This window comes from Canis aureus, chromosome 27 (assembly GCF_053574225.1).
Source record: "Canis aureus isolate CA01 chromosome 27, VMU_Caureus_v.1.0, whole genome shotgun sequence".
Taxonomy (NCBI): domain Eukaryota; kingdom Metazoa; phylum Chordata; class Mammalia; order Carnivora; family Canidae; genus Canis; species Canis aureus.
The window spans coordinates 25,806,928-25,823,384 of NC_135637.1; the positions used below are offsets into that span (position 1 = coordinate 25,806,928).

Below are 16,457 nucleotides of genomic sequence, written 5' to 3' on the forward strand. Positions count from 1 at the left end.
GCGATTAGGGAGCCCTGGGTCCTGGAGCAAGTCTTCGGTACGTGAATTTGGCAGCCGTCATTCTGCGCATGAGGTGATGGTGTTGGAATACTCTGGCCTTCTGCAAATGGAGACTCAACGTCTCAGGACTCCTCTTGGGGGGTGTTTTGAGTTACAGTGTCTGGGCTGCAGAAAGGTGAACTCCGTCAGAATCCAATGGCTAAACGGCTCCTTCCTCCGCCTCCCCAGTTGAGTGCTGTCTTAGCGACACCGGGAAGAACCGGATGGCCCGGCACGGGCCGAGCTGCGGGCGGCCTTTCCCATTCAGTCCTGGAGCTGGGGGTGAGGGTGGCGAGCCGGGGGCGGGCCCGGGAACCGCGGACTGGGGCCGCGGAGCCAGCAAGGGCAAGGCCCCAACCACTGCACGGGGCCGCAGGCGTGGGGCCTCCAGAGACAACGCAGTCGCCCGCCAGCAGGATGCAGCCCGGGTTCCCGCCGAACTCTGGCAACGGTGAGGAGAAATGTCTGCCGCCGAGGGCGGAGCGCGGACGAAGGGGTGGAGCTCGGGAGCGGGGGCGGGGCGAGGACGGGGGGCGGGGCGAGCACGACGGGGCGGGGCGGGGCCGGGGCGAGGGGGCGGGGCGAGCGCGGGGGCGTGTCCGGCCGCCGGGCCGCCCCCCGCCGCCCCCGCCCCGCCCTCCCGCTCCCCCCCTCCCCAGGCGGCCGCGGCGGTCGAGTGCGGGGAGGGAGGGGAGAGCGGGTCACGACGTTGCCGGGGCGGGGATAACCCCTCACGTGGAGCAGATGAAAGGGCCGCGGCGCGACGGCCGGGGGAGCCGAGCCGAGCCTGCGACCCACAAAGCCGCCGCCGCCGCCGCGATGGGGCTGTGAGGCGTCCGCCCGCGCTCGGTCCTCCGCCGGCCCGCGACTATGCCCGGCCGCGCCCGCCCTCCGCGCCCTCCCGCCGCAGGACCATGAGGCCGCGCTCGGGCGGGCGCCCAGGGGCCCCGGGCCGCCGCCGCCGCCGCCTCCGCCGCCGCCCCCGCGGCCCCCGCGGCCGCCGCCTGCCGCCGCCGCCGCCGCTGCCGCTGCTGCTCGGGCTGCTGCTGGCGGCCGCGGGGCCCGGCGCGGCGCGGGCCAAGGAGACGGCGTTCGTGGAGGTGGTGCTGTTCGAGTCGAGCCCGAGCGGCGACTACACCACCTACACCACCGGCCTCACGGGCCGCTTCTCGCGGGCCGGGGCCACGCTCAGCGCGGAGGGCGAGATCGTGCAGGTAGCTGCCCGCCGCCCGGGCCCCGCGCCGCGCCGCCGCCTCCCCGCCGCCTCCCCGCCGCCGCCGCCTCCCCGCCGCCGCCGCCGCCGCCGCCGCCACAAGATGGCTCCGGGGGCTGCGCCCGCCGACCCCGCCGCGGGCTGGCGGGCGGGCGGGCGGGAGGGGCGGCGGCGAGGCCGGCGGCATCCCTCCCGGGCCGGCGGGCGGGACGCGGCCTCCAGGGCGCCGCAGCGGGGGGCGAGCGCACGTGGGGGCTCGGCCTCCGGGGGCGGGCGGGAGACCCCGGGTCGGGGGACTCGCGTAGACGCGGCCCCCGTGGGCCGGCCGGCATTTCCGTTTGCCTCAGGTGGAAGTCCTGGAACTACCTGTTGCATGCCAACTTTGGAACGACGGGCGATGAAGGATGGGGTGGCTTGTTGCAGTCACAGGCTCTGCTTTGCATCCTTGCATGTCCTTTTTTGGGAGTAGCCAGGTTTGTCTGCAGGCTGCACAACGCCAGGTTCTTCCCTGGAACCTGCCGCCAGCCTCACCTGGCCGCTGACCCCCCTGCAGGGCTCTGGACATGCAGCAGCAGGCAAGCAAGCAGGGGGAGCTGGCCGAGGAGCGGGGATCGCGGGTGCCCTGGAGTGGCCGCAGAAGGCAGCCTTCGCTGCGTGCCTCAGATTACAGCGGGCGGGAGGGAGACCGCCTGTCGGCTCCTGGGCCAAGGACTTTTGCGGAGGGCCTGGAAATAGGGAGACAGGGTCGCACACTGACAGGACCCCCCCCCCCCCACCCCGCTCCCCATGAGAGAGGTCTGCACTCCAAAGAAGGCTGGCTAGGGAGAGTTTTGAGCCTACACTTTGGAGGACGGGCTCAGCTGAAGCCTCTGCGGTTGCTGAGCTGGGTAGATGCCTTCCCGCTTCCTTGGCTATGATTTTATCAACTTGTTAGCAGACTGCCAGCGCACTTAAGGCGGTTAATATGCATGCCTCGGATGCGGGCGATTTGAAATGGTTGACTTGATTCGGAGCCTTTTTGGAGATGATGGGATGGCTCCAGGGCTGCAAGCCTTGGGCCTTCTAGTGCTTTACTCTTGGATGAGTTATGAATGAAGAGAAGGGAACTGGATGGATGATTGCATAGCAGCCTCTTCGTTTCCCCTCCCGTGGTGCATACTCGAAGCCCTACGTGGATAGGACAGGGAGCTGTGCAGCTTGGCTCCTTAGAGGTGTGTCCTTACCGAGCCGGGGGTGGGGGGGCGGGGGGGCGGGGAGAGGCACCCCTGCCAGGCGATTAATCAGCAGCATTGCCTCACAGAGCTCTTACTCTCATCTTAAACTTCTGCAGGGTAAAGAGAAGGGGAAGCACATGTTTGAGTCCTGTGACTACATATGTTAAAAGCTTTGGGACTTTTTCCCTTGTTAATGTTACAGTTACGGTCTTTAGTTCATAAGCTTTAGAGAAGATGGTCTGCTGAAGATTCCTAACACGTTTTAGTGGAAGCCTTCAAGAATAGTCTGAATCCTAGAGCTCATTCCCTGTAACTCCTTGTTTCTCTTTGAGACTTTCACTGTGCCCTGGATGGCTTTAGAAATGTTTGATTTACAGCCTCCTAAGAGAAAAGATGTTTTAGCCTGGCACTTCACTTTTTGAAGGGGACTTTTGAAGTTTGTGATTTTTATCTGCAGTGTTTTAACTTGTACTCTTTCTCCACGGTAGTTTGTCTGGCGGGCTATCCATTATGGGTAGTGCTGGGGTTTGGAGATAATCTTGGGTTCACCATTTAATACAAAATTAGCAGTTTAAACACACCATTTGTAGCTGTTTTATCCTTGTGAGTAGAGAGAGAATGTATGAATTTGGCAGAAGGAATCTATTCTCTTTGAATCTTTTTGAAGTGCTTATCTAACTCTTTTGTAGTCCATTAGCCTAGCGCCCCCCCACCAAATTAAGTCAACAATTGCTAAGTAAAGAAAAATGACTTAAATGGTATTTAATAAGTTGACCTCTTAAGCAATCACTAATAGGTGTCCTTAATTCCTTTATAACTGCATAGTGTTGGTGAGTTTATCTGAGCTGTCTGAATAGTCATTTCTCGGTGTTCTCACTCCATATCTTTAATAACTTTTTTGTGGGGGCCACTTGCTGAACCTCTCAACTCTAGAGAACAGCTCAGCATGGCTTTCAGGGCTGTGTGTGTACAGAGGCTGGCATGCTTTTATTAGTTCTTCGAATGCTGCCCGATTGAAGTAACTGGCGTGGCTCCTGTCAGCCCTGAAAAATGTTTTTGTAAGGAAAGCTGGTGTTTCAGAACCGCTGAGAGGGAATGTAACATTTTGTATGAAAAATGAGAATGTAGAAGAAACAAATTGGTGTTTAGCTTCAGATTAATCATGTTTTCTAAGTGCCTTGTTGAACTTTTCAAACCTCCTTTTATTTACTATCTTAAAATAACCCTGTGTGATTTGCTATTTAATATTTTATGGTTGTCAGAGCAAGGCTCATTTTCCTATAACTAAACCTAAATAGTAGCACTCTAGCTTTACTTGTGTTATTTCCAGTGGGATTTGGTAGCACTGTTGTTCATGGTTAAGGGGAGAAAAAGACCTGTTTGGGAGTCTCTTTCCTCTAAGAATTCTTAAGATAGGAAATTGGTTTGTATTACTGTTTTTCCTCCCTCCCTATTAGGTACAATGACAGGAGATACCTTATCGTAGTCTTGGTTTGCCCCAGATACTTCTAATTAGAGTACCTGTTGTTCAGTCATTTGCATGGGTTAGGGGAAGGGGAGGCCTGATTAAGAATGTGTGTGTGTGTATGTGTGTGTGTGTTAGAGTGTGAGTGTCGGTGTCAAAGAGAGCTAGTAATTCAAACCTTGGTATTAGTCATCAGGATTCTTGGTTTTCTCTCCTTATGCATTTTAGGCTTAAGTAACTTTCGCAAGGTCACCACTCTGTTCTGTTAAGAAGAGAGATTTTTTTTTTTTTTGAACATCTTCATCTGTGAAAGTAGTGAAAACAATGTGTGGATATGAAATGCTATTAATTATTTATTCATGCAGCACTGAAGTCCATTTGCTCATAAGTGTATTAGACGTACAGTGTGAACAGTGTGAATGCCAGAGGAATTAATTACAGTTCTGTCATTCTGAAGTGTGGAACTTTAAAGGGTTCTTAGACATATTGATACATATTTCATCTTTGAACCAATTTGTTGCTATTATGAGATCATTATCTGAAACTTTCAGACTTGTCCACGCAACTCACATGGTTAGTGATGTTAAATAAAGGCCTGATTAAACACTGGCTAGTGGTATGTGGATTGGTTAAACAAACAAAGAAAATTTGCATCGCTAGAGATGAAAGATTGTTTTAAAGTGGAAATGCATTTTTCCCCCTTGAAGTCAAATATTTAGAAACGCTTGAGAAATTCATTTGTAGAAGGACTCTGAATGATCGGTTTTGTGTGACTTTAAAATTGGTCTTTCTGGATCCTGGGTTAAGTGTTGAATGGTCTTGAAAGCAGAGGAAAGTTGAGAACATTTAAGAACTAAGACACTCACTGCCTTTAGCTATGAGGGGCTGGGGGAAGCCGGATGGTGGGTTAGAAGGGCTGAGTGAAATCCTTAAATATCCAATATTAACTAAGGGCATCACAGAGACTAATTTTAGGAAACTAATTCCTCTGTCTTGTTTCCCTGTCAGTGTGTTTCTGCAGTTCCAAATTTGATCAAACACTTTTCTTTTCATCTCCATTTTAAGTTAACAGGCCTGCCTCTAAAAATTGACTTGGCCTAATAGAACAATTGTGTGCTGGCAGCTGACCTGGATTTACACAGAAAGAGATTGACTGTCTTGTTAGAGGGCCTTCATAGGTTAAAACCAAGTATTTGATTTGGGGGAAAATGTTAGGGCTGTGTTTTGTGACCTTATTAATGCTTAGGGACTCATATTTTCTGCCTTGTTCTCTAAGATCCCATGGGAGTTGTTAATGCAGCTCTGAATGGAGATGCAGATGGGAGTGGGAGGTTTAAGCATGAAATCTGCAGACCAGAGGGAAGGTGGTGATGGCCTTCATTTATTGTGTGCAGGGCACTGTGCCAAGCACATCATGTGTTTATTCCTCACATCCTGACTTTAACATGGAATTAGCACTACTGTTAACCCATTTTACAGGTGACGAAACTGAGGCCGAGAAAAATGATTTGACTTCCCCAACCTCACCCAGCTAGCAAATGATAAAATCTGGGTCAAAACCCAGGTCTGTCTGGCCCCTTTGCTCCTATATTTGCCAAATAAATAGAACTTGGCTGGTTAGGCTTGGGCATTATTTTGAGTCTAATTTCTTTTTTTTTTTTTTTTTAAAGATTTTATTTATTTATTCATGATAGTCACAGAGAGAGAGAGGCAGAGACACAGGCAGAGGGAGAAGCAGGCTCCATGTACCGGGAGCCCGACGTGGGATTCGATCCCTGGTCTCCAGGATCGTGCCCTGGGCCAAAGGCAGGTGCCAAACCGCTGCGCCACCCAGGGATCCCTTGAGTCTAATTTCTAACAGTGTAGTGTGGAGGTTATTAATCTGAAGGTCACAGACTTCCAGAGAGGGCCTGTGAACACCTGAATTTTTTTTTTTTTTTAAGATTTTTATTTATTTATGAAAGACACAATAAGAGACAGAGGCTGAGGGAGAAGCAGGCTCCCTGCAAGGAGCCTGATGTGGGGGACTCAGTCCAGGATCCAGGGATCACGCTCTGGGCCAAAGGCAGATGCCCAACTACTGAGCCACCCAGGTGTCCCAACACCTGAAATTATAGATGCAATGCACTTGTGAATGTGCTCTTCTGTTTTCTTGAGAAGATACACGGTTTTGCCTGTTGAGGGATTTCTGGGATTCCCCTTCTCCCCAAGAGGAAAAAGAGAAGCACTGGTTTAATACCCATCACCAAAAGAGTCCATTACTAAGAATTTGGAGCTCAGGCTGGCAAGAGTTGTAAAGAAGTCTACAGGTTTGTGTGTCTCCGTCGAGCATATTCATCTGATAAATGTTTACCAAACCCTATTTTCAGACACTGTATTGCTATTTTTTTGGAGTCTGCCGTCTCTTACAGAGACAGACATGTGTATGGATAAGTGATAATCCTTCCCAAGAGGGTTCCCCCACAGAATTGGGCCCTTAGTTCCCAAGACATCCATTGTCTATAATGAATTAACTTTTCTCTTGCGCATCCATCTGGTACTAGTTAAATGCATTATCCTTGGGTGAAGTGAGAAAATAGCCCCTCAAAGAATATTTGCATTTAGAGAGTGAAGTGCAGGAAGGTGGCGATCTGAATGTAGCATGTGGGAAAGCTGACTGTAAATGTGTTCCTTTTCATCATTTACTGGAAAATGAAATGGAGCATCTTCCAATGTTGAAATGCCTTAAGAACAACTCCTCACACCTTCTCTTGTGGACTGTGGCCCCATTGGCATGTTTATTTTTGCTCATCCGTGGATCCATCCCTGGATCTCTAGTGTCTGCCATTTATCAGACACTTCATAGTTGGTGAATGAATGATGGATTTAGAATGAACAGCAGGCAGGCAATGGGTCTTAATGGACTTAAGTAACTTCCTGTGACCTAGCTCATAAATTTTGGGATTATCTTTCATTTTTTGTTGTTAGTTCCAGAAAGTTGCTTGATTAGATGGAAAGAATGGACCTTTCTCTCTGGTTCTGGTGGGTCCACTGGCTTTATAACTACAGGTTGTATGAGAGTAACCTGTGTGTGTGCATGTCAAGGGGCAGGATACCTGGCATTATAAGGGTTTGTAGACGTTCTTTACTTGATAAAACATAGAATATTAAGAAAGCTATAATGTGGACATCCGTTATGGATGGACAGAAACCCATGAAGAATAGTCTACAGCCAAGCCTTAATGTCTGTGGAAATGACAGTCACGGCTTGGAATTCAGATTCATCATTAATCTGAATATATACCATGTGAAAACTTTGCTTCCTGTTGATGTTTCCCAAGTCTGGAGAATGTGGATTTACAGTTCATGACAAAAATGACATTTAAATCAATCTTGATAATCAGAAGAACAGATTCAGCCCTTTAATGTGTGAGATAAGGAGATCCAGAGAAGTGAAGTGCCTTGCCCAGGGCATGTGGAGAGTAGAGATGACCCTGATAACTGTTTGGGTCTCCAGACTCCCAGGCTTGGAGTCTTTCTGTCCTTCAGCTGAGTTTGCCAGAGAATGCAGATGTAGAAGCATGCTTTAAAATCAGGTGTTTAATTGGGAAAAGCCAGGCCTTCTTAAATTGTACTTTGGGTTTAAATGATTGCTTTTCTTTCTTCTTTTCTTTTTAAAAATTTTTATTATTTATTTGAGAGACAGAAAGAGGACACAAGCAGGGGAGGGGGCAGAGGGAGAAGGACAAGGAGACTCTCTTTGAGCAGGGAGCCTGACAGCAGGCTCCATCCTAGGACTCTGCAATCATGACCTAAGCCAAAGGCACATGCTTAACTGAGCCACCCAGGTGCCCCTAAATGGTTGCTTTTCTCCTTTGATTTAGATTTTGACTTGCTCAGTCTTCCCCTCTGTCAGAGCTTTATAAGATAGCTACTAATGGTCAAGTGCTTCCTGTGTGCCTGGCTCTGGGCACAGTGCCGTGCTCACATTTCATGGGTGAGCTAGATGGCATGCCTCAGGTTTTTAGATGAGGAAGCTAAGCTCTGAGAGTGAAGTTATTTTCTTCCCTTTTTTTTTTTTTTTGAAGTTATTTTCAATGTCACTGAGCATGTCTGCAGTAGGGCTGAGATTCAAACCCAGGTCCGTGCGATTCTAAGCCATTTCTGTTTTTACAAGACTGCCTCACTTGGCACTTGCTTCTGCTTGGAATGAGATTATGGGAACTGATGGTGCAGTTTGGAGTCGGGTATAAACCCAGGATCACTAACCAATAAGTGAATCCATAACTTTAACTGAGAAGATGCTCTACGCTTACAGAGATTTATTTCCTTCCTTCCTTCTCTCGTACTAACTTGTTTTTCCCATGAAGGGCCGGTCTGCCAAGTTTGGGAAGAGGGACCGATGACTTGAAGCACACAACTGTCACTTTTTTGGCTGTTGGGAGAGTTGGAGTGGCTTGTAAGTGTTCTGGCATCTAAGGGATTTCTGGTGTGAGACACACCTCCTTCCTGTGGCTGACTTTCTAGAGCCATTTTGAAGTCTGCATTGCTTTCTGCAAAAAATCACATCCCACGTTCAGTGCCTTTCTGACTTCGCACAGACTGCATGTCCCCTAGCTATTTGATTTAAGAGATTTCAAGAACCTAAAGCTGTGGGTTCTCCCTGCTTATGCCATCCTTCTGGGTGGAAACTCACTACAGGTGCTGTGTTCCTTCTGTCAACAGACATTCACTGCTGCCTCCTATCCACCAGACCCTGGGTGAGGTGAGGTGGCAGGTTGGGGGTGAGGAAGGTCACCGTCCCCACCCACAGGCAGCTGAGTGTAGGGGGCAGACAGCATGCAAGCCACAAGTCTTCCATGGCTACCGGATGCCGAGGGAACACCTGGCCCGGGGTGCAAAGTTTAGGTCTGGGTAGCCCATTCTGAAGAAACATGTATGTAATGACATAGTATGTGGATTTGAGCCTTCTGGTCTTTTCCGACTCATTTTTACCTACCTTTGAGGTTAAAGCTGATAACCCCTTTGTGGAGACGTGCCTTTTTATACCTGTCAAACAGGATAGGGAGGAGGTAAAGAGTAGAGGTTCTTTGTTCCATTTGTAGCTTGAATGAGATGTTTTAAAGTCTGACTTTTAGCAGCTCTGTTGACTCATGATAGTGTGAAGAGAATGAGGTCAGCTGGCCTATTGTGGTTCAAGGGAGAACATTTTATTTTTATTACACTTAAGATGTGTTTTAAGACTTGGTATTAATCCCCTTCTCTCTCTAGCAGCCAGTGTGATATGGTTGTTCAGAAACTCAATGTGTAGACTTGATTTGGTGAAAATAGACTTTGAGGATCCTAGCAGTTTGATGTAACATTTTTACATCAAAATGTTAGAATGGGATTTCTGTGGTGAAGCTGCTGCATTTTAAAAATAAAAAGGCGGGGAGAGGTGCCAGGGTGGCTCATTCAGTTGAGCTTCTGACTCTTGATTTTGGCTCAGGTCATGACATCAGGGTGGTGAGATCAAGCCCCACATCAGGCTTGTGCTGGGCATGGAGCCTGCTTAGATTCTGTCTTTCTCTCCACTCTATAAATAAATAAGTAGATAGCTAGTACCTAGCTAGTTAGATGGGATGCCTGGGTAGCTCAATTAGTTAAGTGTCTGACTCTTGATCTTAGGTCAGGTCTTGATTCTCAGGGTCATGAGTTCAAGCCCTGTTCCATGCCCAGCGTGGAGCCTACTTTAAAAATAAATAGGCAGCCCTGGTGGTGCAGCAGTTTGGCGCCGCCTGCAGCCGGGAGTGTGATCCTGGAGACCCAGGATCGAGTCCCACATCGGGCTCCCTGCATGGAGCCTGTTTCTCCCTCTGCCTGTGTCTCTGCCTCTCTCTCTCTGTGTCTATGAATAAATAAATAAAATCTTTAAAAAAAATAAATAAATAAAAATGAAAAAATAATAAAAATAAAAGAATAAGGGTCATGATCAATTGGGTGTGTGTAAGGTCCTAGCCGGCGCTGTAAGAATTTGATTAAACTTTGATTTTTTACTTGAATTTAAGTATGCTAATTTGTCAGCAGACATTTATTGATTTCTCCTGTGGAAACAGTGTAGAGGAAAACAGCCTTTTCTACAGCCATGATATAGCATGTGCTTTTCAGGTGTTATTTCTGTGATTTCTCTCATACAAACTGGGGCAGTTGAATTAGCGCCAGAGGAAACTGAGGCTGAGAGTCAGAGTAAGCATCTTGAGGCCACAGAGCTGGGATTGAATTTGGGTTACATAAAGACAAAGCTCATTGACCTGCTTGCCTGAGGACTTGGTGGATAAGGCAAAAATGTTAGAAGAGATTTGATTTACATTGCTTCTAGTCAGGGCCAGAATCTTCCCTTAAAAAAAATCATCTGTAACTTACTATTTTTTTTTTAAAGATTTATTTATTCATTCATTCATTCATTCATTCATTCATTCATTCATTCAGAGAGTGAGAGAGAAACAGGCAGAGACACAGGCAGAGGGAGAAGCGGGCTCCATGCAGGGAGCCCGATGGCGGGACTTGATCCCGGGTCTCCAGGATCACGCCCTGGGCTGCAGGCGGCGCTAAACCGCTGTGCCACCGGGGCTGCCCTGTAACTTACTATTTTTTAAGATTTTACTTTTAAGTAATCTCTGTACCCAGTGTGGGGCTCGAACTCACGACCCCAAGATCAAGAGTCACGTCCTCTACCAACTGAGCCCGCCAGGAGCTCCTGTGCCTTTTTTTTGTTTTTTCATTTTTATTTATTTATGATAGTCACACAGAGAGAGAGAGAGGCAGAGACATAGGCAGAGGGAGAAGCAGGCTCCATGCACCGGGAGCCCGACGTGGGATTCGATCCCGGGTCTCCAGGATCGCCCTAGGCCAAAGGCAGGCGCCAAACCGCTGCGCCACCTAGGGATCCCATGTGACTTTTTTTAATTGTAAAAATAATACACGTTTATTGTAGAAGATACAGAAAAGTATTAATGAAAATAATGAATCCCACTACCTAAAGATAACCTCTGTAACTTTTGTGTTCTGGTGCAGCTTTCCTTTCATTTCCCTGTGGTCTTGGAGATATTCTAAAGAAAATGTGAGAAAGTATTACTTAGTGCTTATAACCCTTCATCCACCTTGAGTATTTTCCTGTCATTAAATGCTCTGAAACATTTTTAGAGTCTATGTAACATGCTCTTGTTTTCCATTATTCTAAGGAATGACTATACTTCATTCCTTCCTTATTTTCACAGGATAAAGTTCTAGAATTAGGACCATGAGGTCACACAGTATATTTTGAATGCTCCTGCTATGTGTTGTCAGATTGCTCTGCAAAAGAGTAGTTTTAGTATATACTCCCTACCATGTTGCATTCAAGTTTCCACCTATTTCTGGTCCTAACAGATAGTGTCAGTTTCTAACAACAACAAAAATCCAAAAGGCAGCTCCATATAAGTAAAAGTCTATTTCTAATAGTGCTTAGTAAAGTACCAGTTTTTCTCCTCTCCCATGAGGATCTGAGTTATGACTAAGGTCTGTTACAAAGGGAAGGTCCCTGGCGTGGTACTTGGGTCCTCCCTTGTAGGTGTACCTGAGCATGATTCTGGAGCAGCAGGCTGCCCTTGTGTTCTGGGCCGGGACAGGGCGGCTGTCCAGGCAGATGGCTGTGCTCAGAGGCCTAGAGAAGACCTCGTGGAAGGCACCACTGTGCTGTCGGCACACCCTGTGGCAGCAGATTGCAGCCCAGGAGGGTGCTGCCCCTGTGTTCATTGGTTTGGGCCCTGCTGCTTTCCCGTAGATCAGGCTCTCTGCTTATGAACAGGCTAGGTCCAGAAGGGCCATATGAATCTGTCCTCTGGTGCAGAGTGACGCTGTCAGTTTGTGGTGAGCAGAGATGCAGGTAGAGCCAAGTGTCAGATCGCCAGGGCTGCTCTAAACAGCAGGACCAAGGACTGAAAAGAGCTTCCTGGTATTTTTTTTTTTTTTTTTTTTGGATCCCTATTAAAAATCTAGACATTTTACATAAAAATCTAGGGCTTTGGTGCTTGTTGAAAAGTGAACAGATCTGGCAACATTGGGTCTACTGCTCTGCATGGCACTAGCTTAGCCTGTCCTGGGGAGTAGCGGCCGTGCCCTTCAGATGGGGCATGGACCCTTCAGTTCACCAGCCGCTTTTGCATTGCTTTGGCTCACTTTACTCACTGGTAGTTATATTTACTCACGCCTGGCCCCTCTAGGCACTGGAGTTTGCCATCCTTCCTCTGAAAGTTCTGAAGCTGGAAGCATTTAAGTTGTGTTTGGTGAGCCTCCTTTCTTTCTCTCCTCAACTGATGCAATGTGTCTGATGTCCATTTGTGGCAGTATGATGATGCTTTGGTGGACCCCATGAGCCTGGGGAAGGCTAAATGGCCCTGTGTGACCAGAGTGCTCTTTTTACTTTGGTACAGGGGCTTCCATTTTCTCTTGTTCTCCTGGAAGGCTGATATCATTTGACCTGTGTCTTCATTATGATTTCTATCCCTCTTCTCTTTTTGCTCGTTGGTTTCTGTTGACCTCTAGAATTACTGTTTGAGCTGGAGGGCACCCTGGAAATGTTGTGGCTTAGCTGTCCTTTTACAGTGTGGGGACTGTGCATGAGGGCCCACAGCCTTTGTTTAACAAGGGGACCTGTGATTAGAAATGTAGTCTTGGGGCTCCCCAGTGCTGGTCTTTCTCGGACAGCATCCCACTCCGGTGGTTGAGTTCCAGAAAATCTTCCATGTGCCTGGTGGGTTAGGGTCCCCAGTGTACTTTCACTTGTATTATCTCGTCTCTTCTCTCAGCTGGGAGTGGTCTTCCCTGGATTCTGTCCCAGAAGGCCAGCTGCTTTTCAGGTTATCATGGTTGCCAGGGTTTGTCCCGTACTTGACATGGAGTGCTTCTCTTTGTACCTAATTATACACTTTTACTTAAATGCATTTGACATGTGTGTTCAGCCCCTTTATACAGTTTTTTGGAAATGACACGGGGTATCTAGAGATTTGTCATCTTTTCAGAAAGCGCCTCAGTGTTGGAATTGGTGGTAAGCAAGTCAGCCAATGGTGTGTAAAGAGTGTTGCAAGCTTGACTGGCAAAGCTTTTTCAGAGTTGAATTCAAGGTAGCCTGTGGCCAAGTCAAAGGGAAATGGTGCACTCAAGATGTTTGATTTTTCTTTCCTTGCTGACTTTCCCTCTTCACGCCAGATGCTGTCTCTTCGTCTCCCTGCCTCACATCTTGCTCTTCGTCAGTTCTTCCTCTCTTCACCAGATTCATCTTTCCATGGTGGTGGTGGATTTCATTATAACCTTGATCAAAATCTTTCCGTACCATCCCATTGTTGACTAGCTAGCTGAGCTAGGTGACCTAGGCCTTCTCCAATCTCCCTCTCATTATTGCCTCTAGGCTACAGACCTGGGTCCTTCATATTCCACCCTGTTTCCCTAATGGGTCCTGGGCTGTCCTTTATGCCTCTCATTTTGAGTGCCCTTCTGTTGTAATACATTTCCACGCCTCCACATTCCCAACTCCGCCTTTTCCCTCTCTCAGGGCTGTCACCTGCACTGGGGTCACATGTCCAGTCCTTCCCATAACATGTTTCCTCTTCCATCAGTGTGTTCCTTTGAACCAAAGTGCTCTGTCCTTCACTTGGCAGCTGATCTTAAATTCCTCATTGTAGTTATTCCCTTGTTAATGTTTTCTTTTCCCCACGAAATCACAGCTCCCAGTAGACAGGGATTGGGTCTTACTCATCCCTTGCGATACAACTCACAAATATTTACTGAATTGAAATCCTTCTTCTAGATCATAATACTTAACAATGGGGATGTCAGCATGGCCAGAAAAAGACTTGGCTTTTTTGAGGGAGAACTTTGTATGATTGTAGAAACAATTCACAAGTGGCTTGCAGACATTGAATGTGTCCTAGGGCTATTCCAAATAGTTGGGATGGACCAGACTCTCACAGTAATTTCACCTTGGCCCTGCTCCCTAGGTCTGGAAAGGGGATGATGTCCTCTCTAACTCCTTCCAGCCTATTATGTGACTACCTGGGTGCTGTGTCCAAACCAAGCTGGAGAAGAGAATGTCTCAGCCTGACTGTAGATTTTTAGGGAGTGTGTTTAAGTTTGGTTGATGTTTTGGTGACACTTAGAAAATGGGTACTTTTGAGGAATAGCAAAACTTATATGTAGCTCTAGTACGACCCATCAGAGGCAACTGTATGTGGGTCCTTACTTAAATTTGTACCACATCGTTACTTCATTTTTGTCCCCCTTTGGAAGCTCTGGCATGAGGCTTGATCCTGTGTTTTAAGTGCTGGGTGGGAGGCAGAGTTTTAAAGGACTACAATAGTATTTCTTTTCTTTTCTTTTCTTTTCTTTTCTTTTCTTTTCTTTTCTTTTCTTTTCTTTTCTTTTCTTAGATCAGATATTTATTTATTTATTTATTCATGAGAGACACACAGAGAGAGAGGCAGAGACACAGGCAGAGGGAGAAGCAGGCTCCACACAGACTCGATCCTGGGACTCCAGGACCACGCCCTGGGCCGAAGGCAGGCACCAAACCGCTGAGCCATCCAGGAATCCCCTATTTTATTTATTTATTCTTGTGGGAGAGACAGAGCGAGGCAGAGACACAGGCAGAGGGAGAAGCAGGCTCCATGCTGGGAGCCCATCGTGGGACTCGATCCCGGATTTTCAGGATCACGCCCTGGGCTGAAGGTGGCGCTAAACAGCTGAACCACCTGGGCTGCCCTACAGTAGTATTTCTAAAGAGGCCAGCAGGCTTAGAGTGGAAAAAATTTCAATTTAATAAACATTTGATTTTCTGCTCTTCCTGGGGTTCACTAGAAACATCTGGGAATTATTCAATTATTGTTTCGTTATGAACATGTTGGCATGTTGACTTTTTTTTTTTTGTAGGGGGTTATTGTTGCGGTTCTTGTGGAATAGTGGCTATCATCTGGGCACTGGGACCTTCAGGAAGATTCTAGGGTCTTTCCATGATGTGTTGTTATATTTCACTTATACTATGAGGATTTCCTCCATGCCTCTTCATGGCACGTCCACTCTGGAAATGTCCAGTCCCCATCAGCAAATGCCATTCAGGGAATTAAACAGCTAATGTGTAATTTTAAACTTTCGGTGTTATTAGGTTTAAATCTCCAGGACACATAAACTCACTTGTGGCATTAAATGTGCCGTGTGGGTGATTTCAGGTTCCAGTGGCAGTGGTAATTTTTGCATTTCCTGACTCTTGTGTTTAAATTTGCCGTCTCAACATTGCATCACCATAGGTTTTCCCATTTAATGAATATTTATGTTGAGCTGAGTTCTATACGAATGTGCTGGTTTCTGCCTTGATTATAGCTTGCTGTGTACTGTGGCCAGGAGTGCCCTACAGACAACAGAGTTGGCACACGCCTCAGCATGCCAAGCTCTGGCGGATGTGGTTAGGGACCACGGTGACTGGTGCTTGGGTTGCCATGCCAACCTTGTTTTTGGAGGGGGGAGGCTCTAAAACAGCAATGGGATGGGGGCAGAATGGTTTTGAATGTTCTAAGTAAAATGATGCCCCATAGGTGCCCCTGCAGGAAGATGTAAAAAACTCTAGAATTCTTACTACATGCTTAGATAACGTTAATTAATTTTCTTAATTTACTTTTGCAAGGCTGTTTTCATCATCGTCTTGTGAACTTGCGGATGTTATATGGCGGGTCTCATGCAGATGTCTTTCCCACTTGCTGCAGGGTAAATAGGGAATCTTCTATCTCCTAATATTACCAACCACTTCTCTCATTCCCTGCCAACATCCCCTGCCCTGCGATAACTTTACTTAGTAATGTTTGATTGGAGAAAGTGGGAGGAAAGAAGAATGAGTCGGGGGTGGATGTTTGGAGGCCTCTCCCTCCAGCTCTTCTCCCTATTCCAAGAAGGCCTCTTATTCTTGTATATTCAGTAAAGACCGTGGTTGTAGGAGCCATCACCCATGGGTGGGACCTTCAAATGCCTGGCTTTCAAGCTTTGGCAATCTGAGTTAAGACAGGAGGAGGAGGGTTGTGTCCCTGGCACCCCACACTGGAACGCTGTTTGCCCCTTTGCAGATGGTGTCCTGTGTGACTAATTCTGCGGTGCTTGGTGTTACGCAGTGAAATGTTGGGAAGGGAATTGATCAGGTCTAGTAGGCCAGACAGGGGCCCAGCTGGGGCCTCAGACTGGCAGAGCAGGATGGGACTCGAGGCACCATCTACTGTCCTAGCATTTCTTGACAGAAGGAGAGCTGAACTTCTGGAGGCTGGGACAGGCTCAACAGGTCAAGCAGTCTTAGGTATGTGTGGGGGGGCTTGCCTTCCAGGTTCAAAACAGAAAAAGCAATCCCCCGCACCCACCCATTGAATGGAAGCTTTCAAAAGGGGAGGCTGACCACACATTTAATCTTTACTTGCTGATTTGGGGTCAGCTATGTGACTCTCCATTAGATTGGATCCTCCTTCAAGGCAGGGCTGGTGTCTCAGTCCTGTGACATTTC

The 16,457-nt window shown here is 47.7% G+C and overlaps 1 protein-coding gene across 1 annotated transcript in view; it reads left to right on the plus strand.

Moving 5' to 3' along the window:
* The first annotated feature begins 754 nt into the window (after nucleotides 1–754).
* The window catches only part of ZNRF3 (zinc and ring finger 3), a 157,550-nt gene continuing 141,847 nt past the window's right edge, over nucleotides 755–16,457 (plus strand). The window contains exon 1 of the mRNA XM_077874192.1: nucleotides 755–1,253. Within this exon, the coding sequence (XP_077730318.1) occupies nucleotides 954–1,253 (300 nt within the window). The 5' untranslated portion in view covers nucleotides 755–953. The remainder of the gene's footprint in view (nucleotides 1,254–16,457) is intronic.